The 26,146-nt window shown below is 55.5% G+C and overlaps 2 protein-coding genes across 5 annotated transcripts; one reads left to right on the top strand and one right to left on the bottom strand.

The window, feature by feature from the left end:
* Positions 1 to 5,984: 5,984 nt before the first annotated feature.
* On the top strand, positions 5,985 to 22,819 carry NPAS1 (neuronal PAS domain protein 1). Of its 4 annotated transcripts, none has more exons than XM_082710584.1 (12): positions 5,985 to 6,145; positions 7,245 to 7,427; positions 7,847 to 8,082; positions 15,739 to 15,812; positions 16,051 to 16,140; positions 17,770 to 17,941; positions 19,348 to 19,463; positions 19,688 to 19,845; positions 20,315 to 20,421; positions 20,741 to 20,888; positions 21,606 to 21,700; positions 22,231 to 22,819. In XM_082710584.1, the coding sequence occupies exons 2-12, from the start codon at positions 7,306 to 7,308 to the stop codon at positions 22,692 to 22,694; spliced, it is 1,782 nt and encodes a 593-aa protein (XP_082566710.1). In that variant the 5' UTR covers positions 5,985 to 6,145; positions 7,245 to 7,305; the 3' UTR covers positions 22,695 to 22,819. The 4 variants fall into 4 exon arrangements, with proteins under 4 accessions (XP_082566710.1, XP_082566708.1, XP_082566709.1 ...); XM_082710582.1 differs by having other exon boundaries at positions 7,187 to 7,427; XM_082710583.1 differs by having other exon boundaries at positions 7,184 to 7,427.
* A 151-nt stretch (positions 22,820 to 22,970) lies between these two features.
* On the bottom strand, positions 22,971 to 25,309 carry TMEM160 (transmembrane protein 160). Its single transcript, XM_082710609.1, has 3 exons — positions 25,062 to 25,309; positions 23,931 to 24,023; positions 22,971 to 23,320 (listed from the first exon to the last, which is right to left on the bottom strand). Exons 1-3 carry the CDS (start codon positions 25,267 to 25,269, stop codon positions 23,055 to 23,057), a joined length of 567 nt encoding a protein of 188 aa, XP_082566735.1. The 5' UTR covers positions 25,270 to 25,309; the 3' UTR covers positions 22,971 to 23,054.
* Between the last annotated feature and the right edge of the window lie 837 nt (positions 25,310 to 26,146).

Below are 26,146 nucleotides of genomic sequence, written 5' to 3'. Positions count from 1 at the left end.
ATCTTCCCTTGCAACCGAGTTGCCTCAAAAAAAAAAAAAAAAAAAAGAACCCATTTCCTGAAATCTCCCTAAATCTGGAGATTATCCGTGTTTTGTTTTGTTTTGAAGTCCACCCACAGGCAAAGAAGGATGACTTGTTGGCTTTTTAATTTCAGTTTCTCAGATGACTGTTCTAGTTTTGCATCTTCTCATGTGTTTGTCATGGACATTTCTTTATGACTTGCTTTTGTGTGTATTGACCTTTTTTTCTGTTGAGTTATCAGTATTGGGTCATCTCCCTTTTGTTATTGATTGGTAGGAACTCTTTATTTATGATAAATCTCAATCTATTGTCTCTTAAATAGTTTGCATCTTTTTTCCCCCCATCCTGGCACTAGTGTTTTATTTAACATTGTTTACAGCCCCTTGGTAGTCCAAGGTTGTTTATTTTCCCTTTTATTGTACTTGTTCATTCATTAATGTTTGTTGAAAGAATAAGTGAATGAGCACCTTTGGAGAAATGAGGCTGAGGAACACCACGATTTATAGCAGCCCCTTTCTGACATGTCAGGAGAGAAGGCGGGACCCGCCCACACAATGACAAATGCTCAGCTTTGTTAGTCACTTGTCGTGTGCTATGCACACGTCACATGCATGTGTGCTGGCCCCAGAAGGTCTGGGATTTCTGTCTGGATTACAGAGCTCAGCATATAATGCTGATAGATGCTCATGAAATATTTGTTGGAATAATTCATTGAGTGTTGACAGCACCCCAAAAGGAATGCCTTGTCGTTTTTTTTTTCCTGTTTAGCTTTTGATAAGAGCGTAACTGAGATATTTCACATATCATACATTTTTGCCCTTGTACTTATTTTTTTAAATTTTTATTTATTTTTTAGTAATTGCTACACCCAGCATGGGGCTCAAACTCACGACCCCAAGATCAAGAGTCACAAACTCTTCCATCTGAGCCAGCCAGGCGCCCCCATATTACCCTTTGAAAAATGGTTTCTGGCATGTTGCAGAGTTGTGGGACCATCACTACGGTCAATTTTAGAATATTGTGATCACCCCACCCCCCAAAAATCCTATACAACTAGTAGTTGTTCCCCATTCCCCCTATATTACTTTGCTACAGCTGCTTTAACAAAGCATCACATATCTAGGGGCTTAACCTACAGAACCTGTCTCCCGGTTCTGGAGCCCAGAAATCCGAGATCAAGGTATCGGTAGGGATGGCTCCTTCCGGGGCTGAGCCAGGATCTTCTAGGCCCTCCTCTAACCTCCGGTGGCCTGCTGGCCATCTTCCTTGTCCCTCGCTTTTGCATACATGTCACCCTGATCTCTGCCTCTGTTCACAGGGCGATCTCCCTGTGTGCACGTCTGTGTTCCCCTCTCCCTGCTTCCTACGGACACCAGTGCTACTGGTTTGAGACCCGTGGCATGACGGTATTTTAACTTGATTACCTCTGCGAAGACTTTGCCTCAAAATCAGGTCACTTCCCCAGGTACTGGGGATTATACTCCAAATGTATCTTATTGGGGGAGGAATGCAAGCCGACCCATAATACTTCCCTTCCCCACTTCCTAATTGTTATCGTAAACTAGATCGTACAAACGAGAGATTACACAAAACGCAGCTGCCTTGTTGTAGTAATAGTAACTATTGCTATTCTCGCCGTCTCCCATCGGCAGGGAGACTCGTTCTACTGCCCCCCACCCCCGGGCCAACGGTGTCCTCTTCCTCCAGAGTCTTTGGAGAGACTGGGATACCTCCCAGAACGTCACATTCATCGTTTGGATGTATTACTTGCTATTCTCATAGGGCCCGGGATCACGTCCCTAAGTAATAGGTTGTGTCTTTTGCTTGTGTGTGGACCTTCTAAAAATGGATTCATTCTGCTTTCGTTCTTCTAGTACTTATTTCTTTCACTAGTATTCTAGTTTTGAGATTCATATCAATGTAGCAAGGAGGGTTCGTGTGGTTCATTTATTTGGTAAGGACTGTTAGATTATCCCCATTTTACAGATGAGGATAGTGAGACACAGGGAGGAAAGAAGCTGCCCAAGCTACACAAGTGGAGCCAGAATTAGAACTTAAGCCCACTGAGTCACCTCCTTAAAACTACGCTCTTTGGGCGCCTGGAGGCACTCAGTTGGTTAAGGGTCTGCCTTGGGCTCAGGTCTGCTCAGCGGGGAGCCTGCTTCTCCCTCTCCCTTTGACCCTCCCCCTGCTCATGCTCTCTCTCTCTCTTTCAAATACGTAAATGAAATCTTTTTATTTTTCTAATTCTTTAAAATTTTTTATTATTTTCTTTAAGATTTTATTTATTTGATAGAAGACACAGTGAGAGAGGGAACACCAGCAGGGGGAGTGGGAGAGGGGGAAGCAGGCTCCCTGCCGAACAGAGAGCCTGAAGTGGGGCTGGATCCCAGGACCCTAGGATCATGACCTGAGCCTAAAGCAGTGGCTTAACCAACTGAGCCACCCAGACACTCCCTAAAATCTTTTTTTTTTTTTTTTTTTTTTTTTTTTTAAGATTAAACCTATGCTCTCCACTTTTCCACCTCCCACCTGGAAAGAATAAGAATGTTTAAGTAGAAGTCATTAGAACACACACACTTGGGATGCCTGGGTGGCTCAGTCAGTTGGGAAACTGCCTTCAGCTCGGGCCATGATCTCGGGGTCCTGGGATCAAGTCCCAAATCGGGCTCCTTGCTCATCAGGGAACCTGCTTCTCCCTCTGCCTGCTGCTCCCGCTGCTTGTACGTGCTCTTTCTCTTCTCAAGTAAATGAACAAAATCTTAAAAAAAAAAAAAAAAAGAACACACACACTACACTCTCAGTGCCCACCAAAATCCTTGTTCCTCTCCTTGATTTTCCCTGGGGACAGGGCGCTCACTATCTCCCAAAGGGGCATACTATCCTTCCCATCTCTTCTACCCAGCTGCTTTGAGAAGTGTCTTTAAAGTGGAGTTGAGGCCATGGAGAGCCATACAGATCCAACTAAGTGGTGGGGAGGCCAGGTTAGCAGAGGTGTTGGGTAGGAGACCATGAGGGTCTCAGCCACTGCAGTCTTGGGATCCCCTACCATCTTTTCTCTCCCCTCCCTCTTTAGGCCCCAGGTGCTAACTGCTCACTGCTTTGCCTACCCTGGATGCTGCACCAGCCCTCTTGGTTTTCCCAAACCTTTGCCAAGAGCCTTTCATGAAATGTTCAGTTCCCAGTTGGAGGGCCCCCGCCTGAAACACACAGCCTGGCCCAGAAGCTGTCCTGTTTCTTCCCACACGTGTCATCAGAGCCGCCGAAGGGTGCAGATACTCCAGGGCCACTCACCCATTTCACAGATGGGAAGCAGAGGCCCTTAGGGGTGTGCATGGGAGTCTATCAGTGACTCTGTGAGTGGTACAGATTTTTGGTCTCAGGGCTTCTCGACATTCTTAGGGAAGACCAAAGAGCTTTTATTTTTGATTGATAAGCCTTATCAGATGTTAAGACAGAGAATTCTTTTTGAAGATGACATTTATTTTTAAACAGAAATCATAAACCTATTACCAGTTAACATTAATCACATTTTATGAAAAATATATTTTCAAAAAAAGTCTTTTCCAATCCACAACGATTTAGTGGGAAGGGGCCATTATTTTACACTTTCACTAATGTCCATCAGGTCTGGTATTCTAGAAGACAGCCAGATCCTCAAGGCTGCTCCTGCATTGAGTCTGTTGTAATACCCTATGCTATGCGCCTTCTAGAAAACTCCACCAGACGCTAGTGCGAGAATGCAGTGAAAAAAGACAGAAAATATCTCCATAAGAAAATCTGACCTAGCGGACCCCCTGAGAGGGTCTCGGGAACCAGTCCCCAGGTCATGCTTCGAGAACTTCTGTATAAACTTATTTAATGCTTACACCGTGCTATGAGGTATATACTAGGTAGGAATCAACTTCATTTAAAAAAAAAAAAAATACTGAGGCCCAGAGAGGGGACGTTCTTTGCTCTGAGTCACACAGGAGCACGTGGCAGACCTGCAGCTTGAACCTCAGCAGTCAGGCCCTTCCCCTTGACAAAATCTGTGTGTGTGTGTTCTTAATTCAATTGGGTCGCATGAGTGTACCTCTCACGGCCTGGGAGAGCACCAGTCCAGACCATAGAGCCGGGAAGTGAGGTCAGGAGACAGAAGCTGCTAATCTGATCTGGAATCCCCACCCTGACACCCCATCCAGTCTCTCTGGGGATAAACAGGAAAATATTATTGGCTGAAGAGACCAACAATAACCAAGCTATGTATCTCTCCAGGCCTCAGTCTCCCTAGATGTAAAATGGGCTTCATAATAGAACCTTGCTATGGAGAAAAGAATGAGGAAAACAAAAGGGATTCCTGAGCTGTTGGCTGTGGTTGTCATGAGTGGGTTGAAGAATGTTCCTATCGGGGCACCAGGCAGGCTCAGCTGGTAGCTCACGGAACTCTTTTTCCTGTGAGATTTTATTTGTTTATTTGTCAGACAGAGAGAGAGTACAAGCAGGGGAAGCGGCAGGCAGAGGGAGAAGCAGGCTCCCTGCTGAGCAAGGAGCGGGATGCCAGACTAGATCCCAGGACCCTGGGATCATGACCTGAACCAAAGGCAAGTGCTCAATCTACTGAGCCACTGTGACCACACTTGCAGTTGCCATCCCGAGTATAGAGCTTACTTTAAAAAAAAAAAAAAAAAATTAGTTTCTATCGGCCAGTGCACAGGACTGTTCAGAAGTGTGTGCCTCAGTTGCCCAGGCCTCTCTGCCTTCCTGGCTCTCCTAAGAACCCATCTTCATGCACTGCACTGGGGTCTCCTAGGAGGAGCTCAGAGGTTGGGGTTCCCGTCCCTGTGGTGGGATGAGGGGAAGGAGATAAAGTCAGCAGTGAGCTGGACAGTGCGGGAGTCAGGGCCAGGGTCCCCAGCAAGAAAATACGGAAGTCGGGACAGCTAAGACGAAACAGCTCCGACATCCTGTTTTGTAGTTTGGAGAGAGGACCACTCTACCATTGTGCTTTGCAGCCTTTGCAGAAACTGCTTCTGCAAAACGCCCTATATTAAACAACCACAAAGCGTTTGCTATTATCACCAGCAAGGGGCAGTTATGAGATAAGCCCCCAGATGTCAGCCCCCAAATACCGTCCCCACCTAAGCATTAAGCTCGGAGGTAGACCGATAGCCATCAAAACCCTGATTGGCCCCACTGAGCACACCCGGTTGCTTAAGATAGTTCCGCGAAAGAGCTCATAAAACCCCCTACACACAGAAACTCCAAGGGCAACCCTCTCGGGCCCCCTCCCTCTCTGGGAGCTTTGTACTATACTGCCTTTGCTTTGCTCCCCATCACTCTTCGTCTGGTCTACCTCTCCTTTTTTGGAAGCTGCGTGACCAAGAACCGCGGGCACTAGAGGAATAGAAATCCTGTAGCAGTAGCCAGGATCCTGATCTCCGGAGGTCTGGGTTTCAGTCCTAGGGAGGATAGGTCCGGACGCCAAAGCCTGGCCTTATAAGGGGAAGGGGTCTTGGGTGCGGGGCTTCCCTTCTTGTCGAGGGCATGTTCACACCCCGAAATTCTCTCCTGGGAAAGGAGGGTCTCGAACGCCTGGATTCGCATCCCTAGCGCGGGTACTGAAGGCTAAGTGTCCGCCCCTACAGGGAGCTTGGGTGCGTGGCTGCGCGCCTTGTCCCGAGGGGCCGCTGGAGCACGGGGTTATCTTGGGGGACTAAGGTGCTAGTTCCTCCGGATGGAGTATGGAGACTCCGGTGTTCCCCTCTCGAGATGCGGAAGCTGCGGCTCCGAGGCTCATTCTGGTGAGGGGTGGGACCCCCCGAAGCTGTCGCCAGGGGAGAGGACTCGGACCGCGGGGCAGCTCCGGAGTCCCTCGCTGGGAACCGGCAAAGGCCGGAGAGGCGGGCGCGGGGCTGGCCCGAGGGGGCGGAGACTGGGTGGGCGGGGCTCCGCAGACACCGCCCCCGCCTGCCGGCGCGGTCCGCGCGTCTACCAAGTCTGCGAGGCCGCGGTGGGCGCGGAGAACCTGCCGCCACAGCCCGCGCGCCCCGCGGAGCCCGGCCTGCCCCGGGGTCTATGGGGCCACCCCTCTGCGCCGCCCGGCCGGCCCCACGCCGCGCCCGGAGCCTGCCCCGCGGCCAGGTAAGAGCGCTGTGGGTCCTGCGGGGAGGGGACGCCGGGAGGCAGGCAGGAAGGATCCTGGAACTACTGGGTCCTGAAGAAACAGGGGGCCGAACTCCAGTGTGCGGGGGGGCTAGGGTAGCGGGACACGGGTAGCCTGAGGTTGGGGGAAGGGGGACACGGATGTTTGGATCCCGGAGATATAGGGGGCTGGGTACCTGGGCACCAAGGTCTAGGGCATCTGGACACCTGGTTGGAGAGGCTTGGGGGCGGCCTGGTTAAAGGGGGCGGGCGGGGGGAGAGGGTATCTTTAACGCCTAGTCCCGGAGGGATGAAGACCTAACTGAACACGTTCCTGCTTCTGGAGGATCTGAATACCAGAACACCTGGGCCCCGAGTGTTGGGTCCATCCTGCGGGCGTCCTCTGGCTGATGCTCTGGCCACTGCGTCGGGGGCTGTGGCTCGCACGCCCGGGTCTTCGCGAAGGAAGTTGTGATTGCGGATATTTGGCGGCCGGGACACATGGCCACACCCCAAGGGCAGGAGGTGGTGGTCCCTGGGCAGGGCACGGGGTGGGGTCCCTGCCCTTTGCCCCCTTACCTCCTTAGCCTAGCCAGGGAAATGGGCGCACCGCGGATGCGGGCACACGGACTCCTGGGATGGACTAGGGGAGCGGATCCCAGGGACAGAGGGCTCTGGGGGCAGGAGCCGGGCGCGCCTGGGCCCCGGCGAGGCGCCTGCCCCCCGCCCGCCTGGCTTGGGCATGCTTGGCACGCAGAGCGCGGGCCGGTCGGATCCGTATGCGCGCCGCGTGCGCCTATTGGTATGCGGGAGCCGGCCCGGCGCGGGCGTGAGGCGGCCGCGCTGGCGGGCGGCGCGGGGGAGGCGGCGGCGGCGGCAGCGGCGGGGCACGTCTTCGCCCCGAGCTTCGCCTGGGGCCGGGCAGGGTGAGAACAGCGGGATCCGTCCTGGGGCCTCCGGGGAGGCGAAACTGAGGCACCATCCAGCCCCAGCTCCTTGCTGGGACCCCGAACCCCGCACGGACCTCAGTTTCCCTAGCAGGTCTCCTGGGGGCCCCCCTCGGGCACCGAGCGCTGCCTCTGGCTCCTTTCCGCGGCAGGAGACGCGGGTCTCGAGTCCCGCAGGCTGCTCTGGGCCCGCCTGAGCCCGCCCCCGCGGAGATGGCGGCCCCCTACCCCAGCAGTGGCAGCGGAGGCGAGGTCAAGTGCGGGGGAGGTCGCGGCCGCAGCGTCCCGTGGGACTTTCTGCCTGGGCTGGTGGTCAAGGCCCCTCCGGGACCCTGGTGAGCAAAGCCCCGCCCCCTCGGACCGTGGCCCCGCCCCCAAGGGCGTCCTGGGAGAATTCACACTCAGCTTGCAGCCCCGCCCTCTGGAGCTCGAATTTCTTACCCAGAGCAGCTCAACCTTTGTTCTACAAACAGCCCCCACCGCGTTCCGTTCCCACCGCCCTTCCTCTGAGTTCATACCCAACATTTAATTTCTCCACTCTTCCAGCTCCTTCCCTCCAGAATTTATTTACACCCCAGGTTCTGTCCCCACGGCCCGGTGCAGAATTCACACTCAGGTTCTGCCCCCATCTCCAATGTCGAATCCACTTCTCACGTCCAGCCCGGTTCCGAGGCCCTGAGGGCGGGGCTCCCCGAGGCCGCGGCCCCCTGAGCTGTGCGGTCCGGCTGACGCCCCCTCCGCGCCGCCCGCCCAGCCTGCAGGCGCAGCGCAAGGAAAAGTCCCGGAACGCGGCGCGCTCGCGGCGCGGAAAGGAGAACCTGGAGTTCTTCGAGCTGGCCAAGCTGCTCCCGCTGCCCGGAGCCATCTCGAGCCAGCTGGACAAGGCGTCCATCGTACGCCTCAGCGTCACCTACCTCCGCCTGCGCCGCTTCGCCGCCCTCGGGGCGCCGCCCTGGGGACTGCGGGCGGCAGGGCCCCCGGCCGGCCTCGGTGAGTGCGCATGCGCGGGGGGCGGGGGTCCCAGGGCCCTAGCTAAGGCCAGACAGCGGGACTGTGAGGTGCCCGCCCGCCCTTGCCTAGTTTCTTGGCTGAGAGGGAGCACCGGGTTGGGAGTCAGCCAGACATTTTGTGTGCCCGAACCCGGAGACTTGATAGTCTCCAAGCCTCAGTCTGTTCATCTGTAAAGCGGGCACACGAGGTAGGGGTGATTTCATGCATTCTGGCCCAACTAAGCAACTCCCCCCTCAATCCCCCGCCCCAGGAACACCAGGGATCCGACCACTAGCCAATACGGTTATGTTTATTAGGGGAGATAAATCGTTATTATCACAAAGAAGGTCCGCAACTCCATGGGCCGGACGGGGTTGGGGGGCCGCCTGGGCCTCCCCATCCACTCATGGACAAGAAACCCCCTCACTCAAACTTGAGGGGCCCCAGGAGGGAGCCCAAGGACCCTGAAGTTTGAATTCCCAGTTTGGGAAAGCAGGAGGGAGACAGTATAAGGGGGCAGGTAAGATGGAGAACTTCAGAAAGACTCCTGGGTCCCTGTCCCTACTCGGCCACACACACACCCCCACCACCAAGCGTTGTGACCCCGGGGCAGGCCGCCTGACCTCTCTGTGCCTCCTGAAATGGGAATCCTGATGAAAGTCCACAAGCATACCCAGAGGGCTGAGATGAAAATCAACGAGGTAATGCGTATAAAGATCCAGGTGCAGTCAATACTTAGTGACTTCTTAGGGTCAGGGGTGACCTTGCAGAATTGCTGGGGCCTGTGGTTTATTAAACAGCTACTGTGTGCCCGCTGCTGCTCTGAGCAGTCAGGATCCAGCAGAAAACAGACCTGATTCAAACACACACACACACACACACACACACACCCGAAAGGCTGACACCCTAGTAGCCAAGACCCCGTAATGAGATAAACTGAGAACAGAAATAGACATTATGTAAAAATACAGGATAGGTAAAACACAGACACAGAGAGCTAGCTCCTTTTATTATAATTCAACTTTATCGTTGATAGATGCACAGGAGTGTTATTTTACTGTTATTACTTCTTTTTGACTATTATTGCTTCTCTCAACGATGAGAAGACTGTGAATTGTGTTAATCCGAGGTCGCAGGTGAGGGGGCGGGGGCACCGCAGGCTACAGTCCCCCCAGAGGGGACCGGTGTCCTTAGGGTGAGGTTGGAGGGGCTCCAATTCCCCTCCTGCCCCAGTCCCAGGGGAGGAGGTGGGGGGAGAGAAAATAGCATTGATTAAGCTCGCAATAAATCACCATTTAAATTTAAATAATCCGGCTTCCCAGGCGGTAATTAGGCGAATTGACTGGCGCCGAGAGAATGCGGCATTAGGGCCGCTGATTACTGTCATTACCGCGAACAACACGTGCGCCGGCGGGGGATAAACATCTTGTCTATTGTCCCGAACGCGGGGAGAGAAAGGAAGGGAGGGGGTGCCGAGGGAGCCCCTCTGGCAGCGGCCAGCTCCCCCCACCACCACTGCCTGGCTGGGCCCTTGAAGGGGACCGGAGCCTGCTGAGGACACTGCCCTGAGGGGCCAGACCGTGGACTTCCTGGGGGCCCCCAGCCCCTACTCCCTGGAGGGCCCCCCTACCCAGGGGGTACCAACACATACTGTCCAGGACAGTATGTATTGGAGGTACTGTATGGACTCCCTCCTGTAGCCCCCAAAGTAGGAATTTGGAGGCGTCTCCTGCTTTGCAGGGTCTCCAGCAAGAGGTCAAGTGCCTGCTTCCTTAGTCGTCCCTGGGGGGGAAACTGAGGACAGCATCTTAGCTAGTCAGAGCAAAGCAGGATGCCTCCCACACTCTGAAGGGCCACGTGCTGCCCTCTCCTCCTCATTTATACCAAAATAGCCAATCCATGTCAGACTGTGTTGAGCAGTATATACAAATAATGTGGAAAAAAACAAACAAACCACAAAACGTACTTAAGCCTCTCAAAAAAAAACATCAGGAGGAAAAAGCAGTGTTGATTCCCATTTTACAGAAGTGGAAAACTGAGCCCCAGGAGCTGAAGCTCTTTGCCCAGGGTCTCGTCAACCAAGCTGGGCCCAGCTGAGATTCAGACTGGCTTCAGAGAGCACCCTCTCAGCCTCCAGACTTGGCCTTTTCATAGGTCTCTGGGGAGCTTGAAGGTCCCAGTCTCTGGGCCTCAGTCGGCTGTGGGTGAAACAGCACAATGATGTTGAAGGCTAGCCAGGGACCTCCAAGTGCAGGGAGGAGATAGCCTGGATCTTGTGTCAGTGGTCAGGATTCATTCATTCAACACCCACAGAGCACCTTCCCCCTGCCAGGCCCTGTTCTAGTGACACCCTCGGGGACAGGACAAAGTCCCTGACCTCAGGGGTGGGCCTACAGATCCTTCATGGGAGGCCCACTGCCCCCCACCTCTCTGATCTCATTTTTCTACCCCTCTCAGCTCTTCCACTCCCTCCCACCTCTGGACAGACACACACACATACACACACACACACACACACACACACACACACACAGGCTTCCTTGCTGTTCTTCAGAAAGACATTCCTACCTCAGGGCCTTTGCACTTGCTGTGCTCTCTTGCAGGAACTCCCTTCCCTCCAAACATCAGCTCTTCAGGAAGGCCTCCCCCCACCCCACCAGCGCTCCCTGTCTCCCTTTCCTGCCTTATTTCTTTCCAGAGCACCTATTGTCATCTGACACTATTTCTTCTTTCTCTTGTTCATTGTGTCTCTTTCCCTTGACACCTTGTTCCCTGAGCCTAGAACACTGTCTGGGGGCACAGTAAGAGCTTAGGAAGTATTTGTTGGGTGTCTATGGAACAGAGTGAGGGGAAGAGGGTTGACATTTTCATTCTCAGATCAGGCACAGCTATCTAAGGAAGGGAACTTTGAGCTAGAAGGAGGTGAGGAAGCAATCCTTGAGAAAAGCTGGAAGAAAAGCAGTCTTGGTTAAGGGAATAAGTGCAAAGGCCCTGAGACAGGCAGAATCAGGTTGCTGGGTGCAGGCCACAATAAGGCAGAGAAGAATAGGTGAGGCAGGAGGTAGACAGCAGGGACCAGGTCCTGCAGGGTCTCATGGACCTTGGTGGGGACTTGGCTGTTACTCCAAGTGGAATGGGAGCTGGAGGTGACAGAGGTGGCAGGTGTGAAGGTCGAAGCAGGGAGGTGCAAGCAGAGGCCTGCCCCCAGGGAGCCAAGTTTACCCCTCCCCAGAGAGCAAAACTCTCTCTCCGGCCAGTTGAGAGTAGGAGGTGACTGGATCCCCAAGACCTGGGTGCAGCCTTCTCCCCATGTCCCCTCAGTCCCCGCTCTGTGATGACAACTGCAACAATTTTCTTCTCCAGCAGTTAGGCTGCAGTGAGAAAGGCAGGAAATGTTTGTTGAATGAGTGAGTGATGGTTGGGGCTTTGGATGTGAGGAGGGGACAGATCTGGGAGCAGTAGAGACACACGTGGGGAATTTGGGGGACAGAGGAGTTGAGGCATTTGCTGGGAGAGGCGGGAATGCAGGGGGAGGAGTCTGGGGAGTTGGGTTTGGGGAGGGGGAGGCTGGGGGATGATAAGATGCATCAGCCGGTGATGGGGACCGACCCCAAAGCTCCCGTCCCAACGGGGGAACAGCAAGCCCTCCGCCTGCGCACCCCCGTCCGACGTGCCCATTAAGGCTGTTAATTGCAGCCGTTCAGTCTGACCTGGGCTGATCCTGTGAGCGGGAAAATGAAGGAATTAGCAGAAATGACAGGGGAAAATTGCGACAATTAGCAGGCGGCATTGTTCCTGCCTGTCACCCGGCTGGTTCGCTGGTTCGCGCTGCATCTCGGGGGAGGGGTCCCCATCAACACCCCCCCCCCCCATTTATTGTTCCTGAAGCTCCAGCCAGGGGTGGGAAAAGGGTGCAAACAGCGGGAGGTGCTCCTGGGAGAAGGAGGCGTGGCCAAGCCGGGGGGCGGGGCTGGGGCGGGGCTGGGGGGCCGAGTCCCAAGGGGCCCGCGGGGGGCAGGCTTTGACCGCCTGGTGTTTTGATGGTCTGGAAATAACAATAGTAATCACACTATTAATACTAATCCCGGCTCTGCCTCTGGGAGCACCTGCCGCGTGCCAGGAGGGGGCGGGGCCCCTTTCTGTTCCTTAAACTGACTGAATGCTCATCCACCCATGAGGTTAGCGCTCTTTGCAAAGCCACTTGACAGAGGAGGAAACTGAGGCACAGAGAGGCAAAGGGACTGGTCCCAGGGCACACAGCCAGCGAGGGCCAGCCCTGGGGCTTGGTCCCAGACCTGGACCCTTGGCACCAGACCTGGTGACCTTCAAGGTCACTGAGTCCCCTGGCTCCCCAGTCTGGACATAGGGCCCCTTGGAAGGTGGTTCTCTGCAGGGTCAGGGAGAGGCTCCCCAGTGGGAACGGGCGGTCTCATTTTCCATGTCCCCTGTCACTCTCTTTCTCTGTATGTCTCTCTGGGCATCTCCTTTCTGTTCTCTCCATCTCTTTGTGTGTCTCAGTCTTCTTCTGTCTCTGTCTGAATTTCTCTGTGACCACATGTCCGTCCCTATCTCTTTTAAAATATTTATTAATTTGAGGGGCGCCTGGGTGGCTCAGTGGGTTAAGCCTCTGCCTTCGGCTCAGGTCATGATCTCAGGGTCCTGGGATCGAGCCCTGCATCCGGCTCTGCTCAGTGGGGAGCCTGCTTCCCCCATTCTCTCTGCCTGCCTGTGATCTCTCAATCTCTATCTGTGTGTGTGTGTGTGTGTGTGCCAAATAAATAAATAAAGATCTTTTTTAAAAAAGATTTTTTTATTTGAGAGAGAGCAGGGGGTAGGAGCAGAGGAAGAGGGAAAGAGAGAATCTCAAGCAGATTGCCCTCTGAGCTCAGAGCCCTACGCAGGACTCAATCTCATGACCCTGAGATCATGACCTGAGCCAAAATCAACAGTTGGATGTAGGGCACCCGGGTGGCTCAGTCAGTTAAGCGCCTACCTTCTGCTCAGGTCATGATCCTGGGGTCCTGAGATCAAGTCCCCGATTGGGCTCCTTGCTCAACAGAGAGCCGTCTTCTCTCCCTGCCTGCTGCTCCCTGTGCTTGTATTCTCTCTCTCTCTCTCACACACACACACACAAATAAATACTAGAAAAAAAAAATTGAAGTAAAGTTTATATAACATGGAATTCACCATTTAAAAGTGGGGGGGGGCTGGGTGGCTCAGTGGGTTAAAGCCTCTGCCTTCAGCTCAGGTCATGATCCCAGAGTCCTGGGATCAAGCCCTGCATGAGGCTCTCTGCTCAGTGGGAAGCCTGCTTCTCCATCTCTCTCTGCCTCCCTCTCCACCTACTTGTGATCTCTGTTAAATAAATAAATAAAATCTTTTTAAAAAATAAATTTTTAAAAAAGTGTACAGGGGGTGCCTGGGTGGCTCAGTAGGTTATGCGTTTGACTCTTGCTCAGGTCTTCTTCTTAGGGATGTGAGATCAAGGCTTCCAGTGTGGAGCGTACTTAAATTAAAATTAAAGTACACAATTCAGCAGTACTCAGTACAGTCACAGGGCTGTGCAGCCCCCATTCGATCTGGTTCCAAAACATTTTCATTCCCCCTCCAAACCCCCCCCCCCACATTAGCAGATTCTCCCCATCCCCACTCCCTCCTGCCACCATGACCCCTGCCCCCAACCACCAGTCTGCTTTCTGTCCCTGTGGATTTGCCTGTTCCGGACAATTCATAGATACGGTATCACACAGTGTGTGGCCTCTTGTGTAATGTTTTCACATTTTTTAAAAGTAGGCGCCAAAGGGGCACCTGGGTGGCTCAGTCGTGATCTCAGGGTCCTGGGATCGAGCCCCGTGTTGGGCTCTCTGCTCAGCAGGGAGCCTGCTTCCTCCTCTCTCTCTGCTGCTTGCCTCTCTGCCTGCTTGTGATCTCTCTGTCAAATAAATAAATAAAATCTTTTTTAAAAAAAAAAGTAGGTGCCAAAAAAAATAAATAATTTTAAAAAAATAAAGTAGGTTCCATACCCGATGTGGAGCTCAAACTCATGCCCCGAGATCAAGAGTCCCACACTCCACCGACTGAGCCCGGCGGGTACCCCCATCATGACGTTGTAAGAGTCCATCCGTATTAGAGCCTGCATTTCCCGCTTCCTTCATTTTCCTGGCTGAGAATAATATTCCACTGTATGAATACAGCACATTTTATCTATCTGTCCAGCCATCAATGGACTGTTGAGGTATTTCCACCTTTTGGCTGTTAGGAATGGTGCCCCTGTGAACATCTGGGAAGGAATATTTGTTACAACACTTGTTCCCAGTTCTTTGGGAGTCTATACCTAGGAGTGGAATTGCTGGGTTGTGTGGCAGGGGACTGTGTGTGTGACTTTTTTTTTTTTTTTTAGATTTTATTCATTTATTTGAGAGCAAGCACTAGAAAGAGAGAGAGAGAGCAAGAATGGGCAAGGGGCAGAGGGAAAGGGAGAAGCTGACTCCCTACTGAGCAAGGAGCCCGATGAAGAACTCAAACCCAGGACCCTGAGATCATGACCTGAACCAAAGGCAGACGCTTCACTGACTGAGCCCCCGCAGGTTCCACCCATGTGTGGCTTATTGAGGAACCTCCATCCTGTTTCCCAGAGCGTCTGCCTTATTTTCCACTCTCACCAGCAACGCACAGGGATTCTGATCTCTCCACATCCCACCATTTCTTTTTGAATTCTAGCCTTCCTAGTGGGGTGTGAAATGACATCTCATTGGGGTTTAGGGTTTTGTTTTTTTTTTTTTTTTGAAGATTTTATTCTTGGGACACCTGGGTGGCTTAGTCAGTTGGGCATCTACATTCAGCTCAGGTCATGGTCTCAGGGTCCTGGGATCGAGCTCCAAATCAGGCTTCCCTGATCAGTGGGGAGTCTGCTTCTCCCTCTCCCTCTGCTGCTCCTAAATAAAATTTTTACCAAAAAATTATTCTTAGGTAATCTCTGCACGCTATGCAGTGCTCAAACTCATGATCCCAAAATCAAGAGCCACCTGGTCCACTAGCTAAGCCAGCCGGGCACCCAAACCTGCTTGTCCTTTTTCTGCTGAGTTGCAATGTCCTTTTCTCGTTCTGTATTCCTTTATATTCCTGTATGTCTCTCTGTCCATCTGCTTGTCTGTCTGGTGTCTTTGTCTCTCAATATCTGTTTCTTTTTCTCTGGCTCTCTGGACGAATGTCTCTGTCTTTCTGTCGTCTCTAGTCTCTACTCTCTACCCCCTCCCTCAACAGCCCTCACTTCACACCACCTTCTGAATCCTTCAAGGCACCGGCACGGATGATAATTCTTTATTTGTTAGTTTCTTGCATGTTGCGTGTTGTGTGCTCTTCATGAGGGGAGGGGCAGGCCCTCCTGGACGCCTCCGTGTCACCAGCACAGGGGCGGCTGCACAGCTGGGGCTCAGGGAGACTTTCCGAATGAATGGGCGGATGGACGGCTCCCTGCTTCCTCTGGCCTCTCTCTGCCTCTGGCTCTCAGCCTGCTTCCAGCCCTTCCACCCATCCCCACAAGCCCAAGTTTCTCCCCGACCTGCCCCCAAGACAGCTCCAGGACTGGGGAGAAGCAGATCTGTAGACTGGCTCGAATACCAACGGCCCCGGCCTCACCCCTCCCTCTGTCCTCAGCCCCAGGCCACAGGGGCCGCGTGGCGCTGGTCTCGGAAGTCTTCGAGCAGCACCTGGGAGGACACATCTTGCAGGTGAGGCCCCGCCCTGCCTGCTGCTCCTTGCTGCCACCTGGTGGCCACCTCCGGAGAGCAGCACGGTTTTCTCCAGCATCCATGGGGGCGGGGGCTCCCACCGCCACGGAAGCCCTCCCGCCCTAGGATTAATCCATCCTAGGTGGAGATCCAGATTTCAGAATGTCTTACCACCTACCCTCTGGACAGACAGATGCCCAGCCCTCCTCTCCCCTCTCCCTGTTTCTCCCCACTCTAGTCCCTGGATGGCTTCGTGTTTGCCTTGAACCAAGAAGGGAAGTTCCTCTACATCTCTGAGACCGTCTCCATTTATCTAGGTCTCTCACAGGTAAGGGGCCTGTGGAAGGCTGCCCGGATGGGCTCAGCTACCCCCTGCCTTGCTGTACATGCATGCCCTTTCTCCTGGCCTCACCATCCCCGCCTGAAAAGTGAACTGGATCCACGGTTCTCAAAGTGCACCCCGTGGGAACCCCAGGAGGTGGTGGTTATGTTAAAGTAACAAGTCAGTTTGAAGAAAACCGATCAGCAGAAAGATCAGTTTGTCAATGAGCTTTTGCCAAATGCACCGTTTTCCCCCAAACTTGCTTAACAATTATAGAGACTTGCAGCCATTGTATTGGAGGGCTTGGTTTTTGGCAACTGTGGGAGATTTTCTGTGGTGTTTTAGTGCACTGGCTTGTGTTTTGTCTTTATTTCCGCCAGCTGTTTCTGCCCCGGCTCCCGCAGCTGGCACTGAGAGCTAAAAGCAGAAACCGCACATCGCCACCCCTGGGGGGCCTGGCTCTTCCTGGTGGCATCTTAGGCCTCCCCAGTCCATTCAGCACAATTTGCTACCCTCCCATCGCTTTGACCAAGGTTTTACCAAATGGTAAATTTAGAAAAGTCCGTGCTCGGTGTTTGGCCTTTGTGAGCACTTTTTCAGTGAATTATTGGAGATGCCTGGAGGAGGAATACGGACAAGAGGAAGGGTTTGGTGGGGGGAATGGAGTAAAGGCTTGCACCTGGTGCAGGGAAGGGTTTGATAAGCAGGAGTTCGGAGGGATGAGGGACAGAGGGAAGCATGTGAGCCCAAACCCAGGGGCAGTGGGAGTTCTGGGAGGTTTCTCAGGTTGGGGGAGGGAGGCATAGTCAGCTGAGTAACTTAGTAGGCGTATTTGAGTGGAGACTGAAAGCCAGAAGAGCAGGGAGGACGCTGGGGCAGGAATACCGGGGGTGGGGGGGTGGGGACCTGGACTGGACTGGACTGGACTGGGGGAGGTGTGGAGCAAAGGGAGACTGCTTTGGGAGACTTGGGGGTGAACTGGATGGTAGTCTGTCTGATTGAGAAGTTCTAACTCTAAGAGTTAGAAAGCCATTCCACTGCCGTGTATCCTCGTCGCCCCCGCTGCTGGATATCGTGTGATTCATTTCGGGGCACCATTGCTCACTGTGTGGGGTGGCAAAGGGAGGCTGTGAGAAGCAGGCTCACGGCTTCTAGAGAGGAAGCAGGTGCAGAAGATCCTTAATGACCACCAGCCTTGAAGTGAGAAGGCATAAGAGCCCAAGTTTGTATCTCCTTTAAAAAAGGTGAAAAAGGAAAAAAGAAAAAGGTGGAGGGTAAAGGTTAAAAGATTCTAATAAAAACACAAAACTGGCTTGGGGCGCCTGGATGGCTCAGTGGGTTAAAGCCTCTGCCTTCAGCTCAGGACATAATCTCAGGGTCCTGGGATTGAGCCCCATCGGGCTCTCTGCTCAGCGGGGAGCCTGCTTCCTCCTTTCTGTCTGCCTGCCTCTCTGCCTACTTGTGATATCTGTCTGTCAAATAAATGAATAAAATCTTATTAAAAAATAAAAATAAAACACAAAACTGGCTCGAAGCGCGCCTGCCACACAGGCGAGAGAGCGCAAGGCTGAAGCCCGGGCGAATGACTGCGCGCCCATCTTACGCGCTCCCTGCGGTCCCCTCTTCCGCCGACAGGTGGAGCTGACGGGTAGCAGCGTCTTTGACTACATCCATCCCGGAGACCACTCCGAGGTGCTGGAGCAACTGGGGCTCCGGGCTCCGACTCCGGGGCCTCCCACCCCGCCCTCCGTTCCCTCCTCTTCCTCCTCTTCGTCTTCCTCCTCGCTTGCGGACACCCCTGAGATCGGTAATTCCAAGGGCCCCCAAGAATGCGGCTGAGGGTAGGTCAAGGGACACCTGGTACACGGTAACCAGCCATCTCTTCTTTAAACAAAACCCGCTCTCCTTTGAGCTGTGCAAAGCAAATTTTTGTAAAATGATCAGAAGCCAAACCAAGGCAACAGGTCTTGGCTCCCTAAAATTTGCCTAAGCTGCCTATGTTTGCCTGGCTCCCCATGACTTGAGTTTTAGAAAGACCCCCTCTGGCCGCCAAGTGGAGATGGGTGCCTGTAGGTGACCCCTGGAGCCCGGCTTTGGTAATAATAAAACAGCGCACACTCCCTGGCCTTTACAGGTGCTGTGTCTTTAAGGGCATAGTTTCACTGACTTCTAATCACAGCCCCTCCTGCAGGAACTATCACAGTCTTCATTTTGCACAGGTGGAAACTGAGGCACAGCACAGAGAGGTTAAGTTCATTGCCCCAGGGTCCCACAGCTGTCAGTGGTGAATCTGGACTCCAGCCCAGGTTCTTCTGGCTGCAGCATCTGCGCTCCCAGGCCTTTCCTCCAGTGGAAAATTCCACTCCATGTTGGTGAGGGAGAGTGTTGGGAGAGTACCCTGAAAGTTCCTTTTTAAGTGTTGGGGGACTGGGATGTTGGGGGACTAGAAGTGAACTTTCTGGTTAAGTAGGATTCGCTTATATTGGGTTTGCTTAACACTAAAAGCCTCCGAGCTATCAGCAGCGTGTGCAAACTTGGGAGATGTTTGTGATACACGGGAGTCCACTGGAGAGTGGGGTTAGGTTTGCACCCAAGATCCAGGCACAGGTTCGTCTGGGTGTGAGCAGTTATAAGACTATCACTGGATTTATAATCTGTATTTGTGGGTCTTGTTTCTATACCCTGAGCCCCTGCTCTGTGCTGGGGAGGGCTGGGGACACATCGATGACAGTAGCCCCAGCCCTACCCTCTGGGCTCACAGTCCAGGTGGGGAAGATTGACCAGTCCCTTGAAAATGATGGTCCAGAGTGGTCAGGGCTGGGGTGGAAGACCCCAGAGGCACGCATGACCCAGCCTGGGGGTCAGGGAGGGCTTCCTGGAGGAGGAGCTATCCCACTTGAGACCTGGAGTTTGTAGCTAGAGATGTTGTCAGCGGGAGGCGGTTCTTGCCCTAGTTTTAGGCTGAGAGGTGAGGAGCTGGGCTTAACCCCTAGGGGGCTGTGGCAGCTTCAGGGCAGGGAGGGAAAGGGTTATATTTGAGCTTTAGAGAGACCCAGCTGGCTGTAGCTCAGAGGGGAGGTTGGTATAGACTTCAGTGAGGTCATGTACCCATTAGGCTGTGGGCATGACCCTGTCTGGCTAGGTGTATGGGGGGCAGGAGGGGCCCATGTCTCTTCCTCAGACCCCCTAACCTTCCTTCACTCCCCATCCTAGAGGCCAGCGCCGCCGAGGTGCCTCCCTTCTCCCGGGTCCAGGAGCGCTCCTTCTTCATCCGCATGAAGTCTACCCTCACCAAGAGGGGGCTGCACGTCAAGGCCTCGGGGTACAAGGTGAGTGTGAGCTCTGCCGCCCCAGCTTCTGACGCCGGAGTCCCCCCAACCACCTGGGGAGACCTCCCCGCGCATTCCCGCCAGCCATGTCCTTGTGTCCCAGCACCTGTAGTGACAGCCACAGCCAGGCCCGGTGGCCGCGTTGTGGTCCTCCTGCCCGTGCCCCCGCCCGCCCCCACCGGGCCTCGCCAGGCCTCTGCTCCAACCCTGCCTGCCACCTGCAGGTCATCCACGTCACGGGGCGCCTTCGGGCCCGCTCCCTGGGCCTCGTGGCTCTGGGTCACACGCTGCCCCCCGCCCCACTGGCTGAGCTGCCACTACACGGACATATGATCGTCTTCCGTCTCAGCCTGGGTCTCACCATCCTTGCTTGTGAGAGCAGGTACCGGGGTTGGGGGCCGAGGCGGGCGGATGGGGCCACGCGGGAGAGCTGGGGCTGCAGCAGTCAAAGCCGAGCTGGGGCGCTTGGGGGGCAGTGGGGGGGGGGCACGGAAGAGCAACTGAGGGCGGAGGTACCGGAAGGAGGAGGCTGGGGCGGGGCCGGCGGCGAGGGGGGGCGGGGCGTACCCGAGGCCCCCTTCGCGGAGCCCCACCCCTCCCCGACCCACATTGTCTCTCTGCCTCTCCTCTCCTCCACTGTCTTGTGCGCCACGCAGAGGGGAAAATGAAACGGGGCCGTCGTCCCCACGCCCGGAGTATTATGCCCATTTGACCCAGGGTTAAACTGAGGCCCAAAGCACTCCAGAGCCTGGTTTTGTACGAGGGTGATTCGAGAGCCAGTCCCGCCTCTTGTCCTTGACCTCCGTGATCTCAACCCCTTCTCACCTCTCTCTGTCACCCGCTGTCCTCAGAGTCAGCGACCACATGGACCTGGGGCCGTCGGAGCTCGTGGGTCGCAGCTGCTACCAGTTTGTCCATGGACAGGACGCAGCAAGGATCCGCCAGAGCCACCTGGACCGTAAGAACCCCTGCCCTTCAGCACCCCTGGCCTGAGTGCCCCGATCCCTGCACCCTGAGCCACAGTTCAGAGGTGGGGCACGTAGAAAGGGGCTGTGTTGTCTCTCTAAGCCGCTCCTCCCCCCCCTTAAAAATCCAGAAGGCCCTGTGCCCAGCTAATGCTCAGTCCTCCTGACTCGGTCTTTTTCCATCTCCCCCTCTGGACTGTTGCCCTTGTCTCCTCCCTACTGTCCCCCTCCCTGGTCCTGCCGCCTTCTTCCGCCCCATGTTCCTGTCCATCTGTCTCTGACTGCCTCCGCCGGCCCCGGGGCTGGGCCCAGTGCTGGACAAGGGGCAGGTGATGACCGGTTACTACCGTTGGCTGCAGCGGGCTGGAGGCTTCGTGTGGCTTCAGTCTGTGGCCACCGTGGCCGTGAGCGGCAAGAGCCCCGGGGAGCGCCACGTGCTCTGGGTCAGCTACGTGCTCAGGTGAGGGCCCCACAGGGGACTCAGGACCCCTCCACATACTCTGCCATCTCTCCCCAACTTGGGGGGTGCTCCTCTTTGAGGGGGCAGGGCTTCTCAAAGAGGACAAGCCCAGAAGGCTTTGAAAACAGGAAGGAGACAGGGGGACAGTAAGAGGAAAGGCCCAGAGGTGGGGTGACCTTGCTTTCAGGGGGCAGAGAGGAGTGAGGCAGCAGCTTTGAAGTGGCCTCAGCCCCAGGCAGAAGATAGGGACTGGATTCTGGGGCATTGGGGAGCCATGGCAGGGTGTAAGGCTAGAGAATGTCACAGTCCCATCCGGTTTGTGACAAGACCTCCTTGGCTGCTGTGGGGGACTTCACGGGACACGACAGGGGCTGGGAGCCCAGGGCAGAGGCTGGGGCAGGTCTGGGAAATGCCAGGCAGTGCGGTGGAGGAGGGGACATGGCTTCCGCTCACACCCCCTATCTCTGGCTTTGATGGCCTGGACTGGGGCTCCTGAGAGAAGCGCCGTCTGAAAGGAAGACGCTGAGAGGAAATGGGCACGCAGTACCCAGGGGACACCCAGGTGGTGGTATTCGAGGGGCAGGGGGCATAGGCTGCCCAGGTCTGGCCTCACCAGACAGGGCTAACGGGCTAGAACCCAGCTTGGAGTCTGAGGTTCCAATGATGAGCCCTAAGTACCATGGGGTGGGGACTCTACCCCACCTGTCTTGTCCCCAGCCAAGCCGAGGGCGGCCAGACCCCTCTGGATGCCTTCCAGCTTCCGGCCAGCGTGGCCTGTGAGGACACCTCCAGCCCTGAGCCGGAGCCCACAGGTGAGCCCCACCTCCCTCCTCACCCCGGGGACCTCCCGGGGAAGGGGTCTCGGGGACCTGAGCTTTCCAGTCTGGAAGCCACTAGCCACATGTGGTGACTTACGTTTAATTAAAGACGAAAGCCTGAGTTTCTTGGTCACCCTTACCACGTTCCAAGGGCTCAGCAGTCTCCCGCAGCCAGTGGCTACTGCATTGGAGCACACAGAAAGGGAATAGCATCGAGGAAAGTTCTGTCGGGCAATGCGGGTCTAGGCTAGCACTTGTCCATCTCCCCTCTGCTGCTATCAAGGGCCAGATCCTTCTCGGCTCTGGGGGCTTGTCCTGGGAACTGTAGGGTACTTAGCAGGACTCCCAATCTCTAGCTGTGGCAACCACACATGTCTCCAGACTGCCACGTGTCCCCCTGGGGGACAGAATGGCCCCAGCTGAGACCCCCAGCTCTAGACCACTGAGCTCAGCTCATTCCACAGATGGGAAGACTGAGGGCTGGGGGCACGCACACACCGCTCCCTCGTATCTTCCTCTTCCAGAGCCAGAGCCTCCAGGGGAAGGGAAGCAGGCTGCCCCCCTAGACAAGGACGAGGCCCCCCGGAGCCGGGGCAAACGCATCAAAGTGGAGCCTGGCCCAGGGCAGGCTAAAGACCTAGAGGACAGTGGGGACGAGGAGTCGTCTGGCCACCTGGCCCTGCCACGACCCGAGTTTACTTCTGTCATCCGGGCAGGGGCTCTGAAGCAGGACCTGGTGCGGCCTTGGGGCCTGGGGCCTCCCGGGGACCCCTCACCTTCCCTCCTCCATGCGGGCTTCCTGCCACCCGTCGTGCGGGGCCTCTGCACACCGGGCACCATCCGCTACGGCCCCGCAGAGCTGGGCCTTGTGTACCCGCACCTGCAGAGGTTGGCCCCGGGCCCCACCCTCCCCGAGGCCTTCTACCCCACCCTGGGCCTGTCCTACCCGGGGACCACCGGGACCCGGGTGCAGCGGAAGGGGGACTGAGGACTGGAGGGCTGCGTACAGAGCCGGACCCTGAGGGACAGATGGGGCCTGGAGGGCACCGCCAGAAGGCTGAGCTCAGTCCAGTTGGTGGGCCTGGAAAATTAAACACCTTCTCCCTCTCTGTGGCTCTGTCTCCGGGGCCTCGGGGCTCCTCTCTCCTTTTCTTTCTCCTCCTTGGTTCCCTCCGCCTGCCTCCGCTGGTTCCCACGCCCGCCCCTCCCCACCTCCCGCCCCATCCTAGGAACCACCACGCGGAACCACCACGCGGAACATGGAGCCGGCGAAGGGTCAGGTTTTAATGTCTCGGTCCTCAGGCCCCCCGGCCGTCCAGCGCCTGGCCATTCCCCGTGGCCCAGCCACTCACTCTGGCGGTGGGCGGCCTGCTTCATCGGGGCCTTCAGCAGCCGCTGTCCCGTCGTCCTCGGGCACCAGTTCCACGTCCAGCTCCAGCTGACCCATGTAGAGGCCGACGGCACAAGCCCAGAGCAGGCCTACAGCCAGCACGGCCCCCACGCTCGCTGCTGCACCACCCAGCGACAGCTGCATGGGTCCCCGCAGCGCAGCCAGGCCCACCACGTAGGAGGAGCCTCCCCACACCACACACAGGCCGCCCAGCAGGAAGAAGCCTGTGCAGGGGGAGAGGGTGGGGGGAGGGGCACAGTCAGCAGGAGGGAGGGCCTGAGCTCCCAGGCGGGTGCTGCCTGCTGTGGGGCCGCTGGGGGCCTGGGTGTGGGAACCTGATTACCCAGGGGCGGAGCTGGGTCAGGAGACTGAGGTGGGGTTAGTGGATGGGACAAAGTCAAGGTCAGGGTAGGGGTCAGTACAGAGCCAAGCTCAGGGGCTTGAGAAGGTGTCAAGAGGGGGTGTCTAGGATGTGGAGGTGGGCTTCAGGACCAGAGGAGGAGTGGGGAGCTGGGCTGAGAGCAAAAACAGAGCTGTGGGGCGGCGGTGGGACTGGGCTGGGGTTGAGCCAGCATGAGGGGCTCAGTCAGGACTCCGTTGAGAAGTCAGATAGGAGGGGCAAGGACCCAAAGCCCTCCCTGGGGGCACCCATGCCGGTGATCCAGTGTCCTCGAAGTACGGGTGGGTGAGTGGAAAGTCAACACAAGTGTGGGGGAGGTGGCTTCTGGCAGGGGAAAGAATGAGGGGTTCTACACTTAACTATGGGCAGGCTGGGATGGGGCAGGGAGGGATCTACCTCCCCAGTGGGGGGTCAGGGTGGGGGTCTGCACTCACCATAAGCAGCCTCCCGACCCATGTCACTCTGCATGAAGGAGATGACCCCGATGCCGGATGCCAGGAGGCCATTGCGGAACCAGGAGAGGAAGGCTACAGGAGGGGGAATGGTGGGGTGGGGGGAAGAAGTCAGCATTAGCTCAAACCCTGCCCCCACCCCCATTCTGCCCAATGTTATCCCACCGTGCCATCCCACCCCGGATCCCCGCCTAGTCCTGGCAGCCCTCCACCTAACTTTATCCCCCTCCTCCAAACTGTCGGCTCCTGTCCACTCTGAGCCCTCTCCCCCAAAGTCCGCAGCACCAAAGAGCCAAGACAGTCTTTAGAATCTGGAGGAGCATCTAGGAACCAAAAATGCAGGACCTAAATCTGAGGGCAGGCAGATCCCAAGAGGTCACCCTGGTCCATGTCCCACCCCCATACACGTGCATCTCCCTCCAGGACAAACTGTTCCCTCACTTAAGGGCGCTCTCCACCACCCTCTTCAGTGTCCCTCCAACATCAACTATCTGCGTTGTCCTTCCTTGTTATTTACATCCATTCAAGACCCTTGTGGGGCCCTAACCGGCTGGTGGGAGTTACAAACCCCACACCCTTACCCCAGCGTCTTATCTACCCTCTCTGCACCGGAGGCCCCGCCCGCTGCAGCCTGGATCACCCGGCCCTCCAATCAGCACAGAGCTTTGCTTTTATTGGTTGTTCCTCCCTCCAATTGGGAACTCGCCCCCTCTTCGTGGGGATCCCCGCTCCTGCCTAATGCAGAGTGGTCACCTCCAAGCTGAACTGGCTCTTCCAACACGGACCCCTCTAGTAGGCAACTCCCCACCCCTTAACGCTCTCTGGACACCTCTCTCCCCCAGGCAGTGCAATCTTATAAGGCTGCCTGTCCTAGCCCGACTAACCTCTTGGATCCCTACTGCACCGGACATACAGTCCCATCTGCAAGCCCGTCTTTGCGGACACACTGCGCTCTTGCAGCAAGCACTTCCCTGCGCTTACACGGAAGCCCTTCTCGCTCCGGAGCCCCAGCCCAGTTTCCAGCAGGAGCCCTGCCCCCACCCCCCACTCGCGCCCCCACAGCTCGGCTATCCTGAACCCCGTCTCCCACCGTGACCGACCCCAGCCTCAGACCTGTCTCGTGTGCTTTCCGGAGGAGCCAGGCGTCCGCACGATCCAGCTCGGACACGGGGGGCGGCGAAGCCCCGGCGCGGGGGCCATGGCCGGGGGCGAAAGACCCCCGGGCACCCCCGCTCCGGGGCCGTGGAGGCGGCAGCAGCGCCCCCCGGAAGCGGAGCCGGGCCAGTCGGGCGGCCCGAGCCCACCACCAGCCGCCTCCCATGGTTCGCACTACGGCTGCCGCTCACCACCCCGCCCCCATAGGCCATCCGTAGGCTGAAGAACACGTCACTCAGGCATATTGGCTCACCATTTGGGTTTGTGAACATCACTCAGGCTGGCCCCCACTGTCCATTGGTCAACACCGTGGTGATTCCTCCTCTGTCATCTGTGCCGGTACTGCGCGTCCCTCCTAGCTTCTGCTACTGGACTACGAATCCCAGCGAACATTGCGCCATTAAGAGGCAGGTCTTCAGAAGCTGGGGACACGATGTCTGCTGGGAGTTGTAGTTTTTGTTAAGAACTTTAATTCTCATGGCCAATAAACAAAAACAAACCAAAACTCTGCTTAATGTAGAATTTTAGAAAAATCTGTAAGAGTCTAGAAGTGAAAGTAAAACTTAAAATTAATCCTACTGATGAAGTAAGTGCTAATACTTAGTTGTATTCCTGCCCTTTTTATCTAGGTAAATGTAAAACGAGATGTCATTTGACTTTTTTCGCATAACAATAAGTCGTGAACATTGGTGGCATTGAATACTTTTCACAGCATACTTTCTTACATTAAAAATACTGCTTATTTTGAACACAGTCCAAGATGCAAAAGATAGAAAAGGGTCTAATGAAAAGTAATTTTCACCCCACGCCCCAGCCAACCATCCCCATCTTCCCTTCCATGGCACTAAGTTTAATGGTTCATACAGATGCATTATACGTAGGTACCACAGGGGATCCTCGTTCCTAAGTTGTTTCCGATTTTCCCTATGATAAACAAGTGCTGTTTCCTTTCTAGTTGAAACTTATGTCTGAGGCAGGAGGGACCTGATCCCACTGCAAATTTCAGCAGTCAGCTTCTGTCTCTGGGTCCACACATAGCTTTA

Source organism: Mustela nivalis, assembly GCF_964662115.1.
Source record: "Mustela nivalis genome assembly, chromosome: 18".
Classification (NCBI taxonomy): Eukaryota; Metazoa; Chordata; class Mammalia; order Carnivora; family Mustelidae; genus Mustela; species Mustela nivalis.
This window is presented reverse-complemented; position numbering and strand designations above follow the sequence as displayed.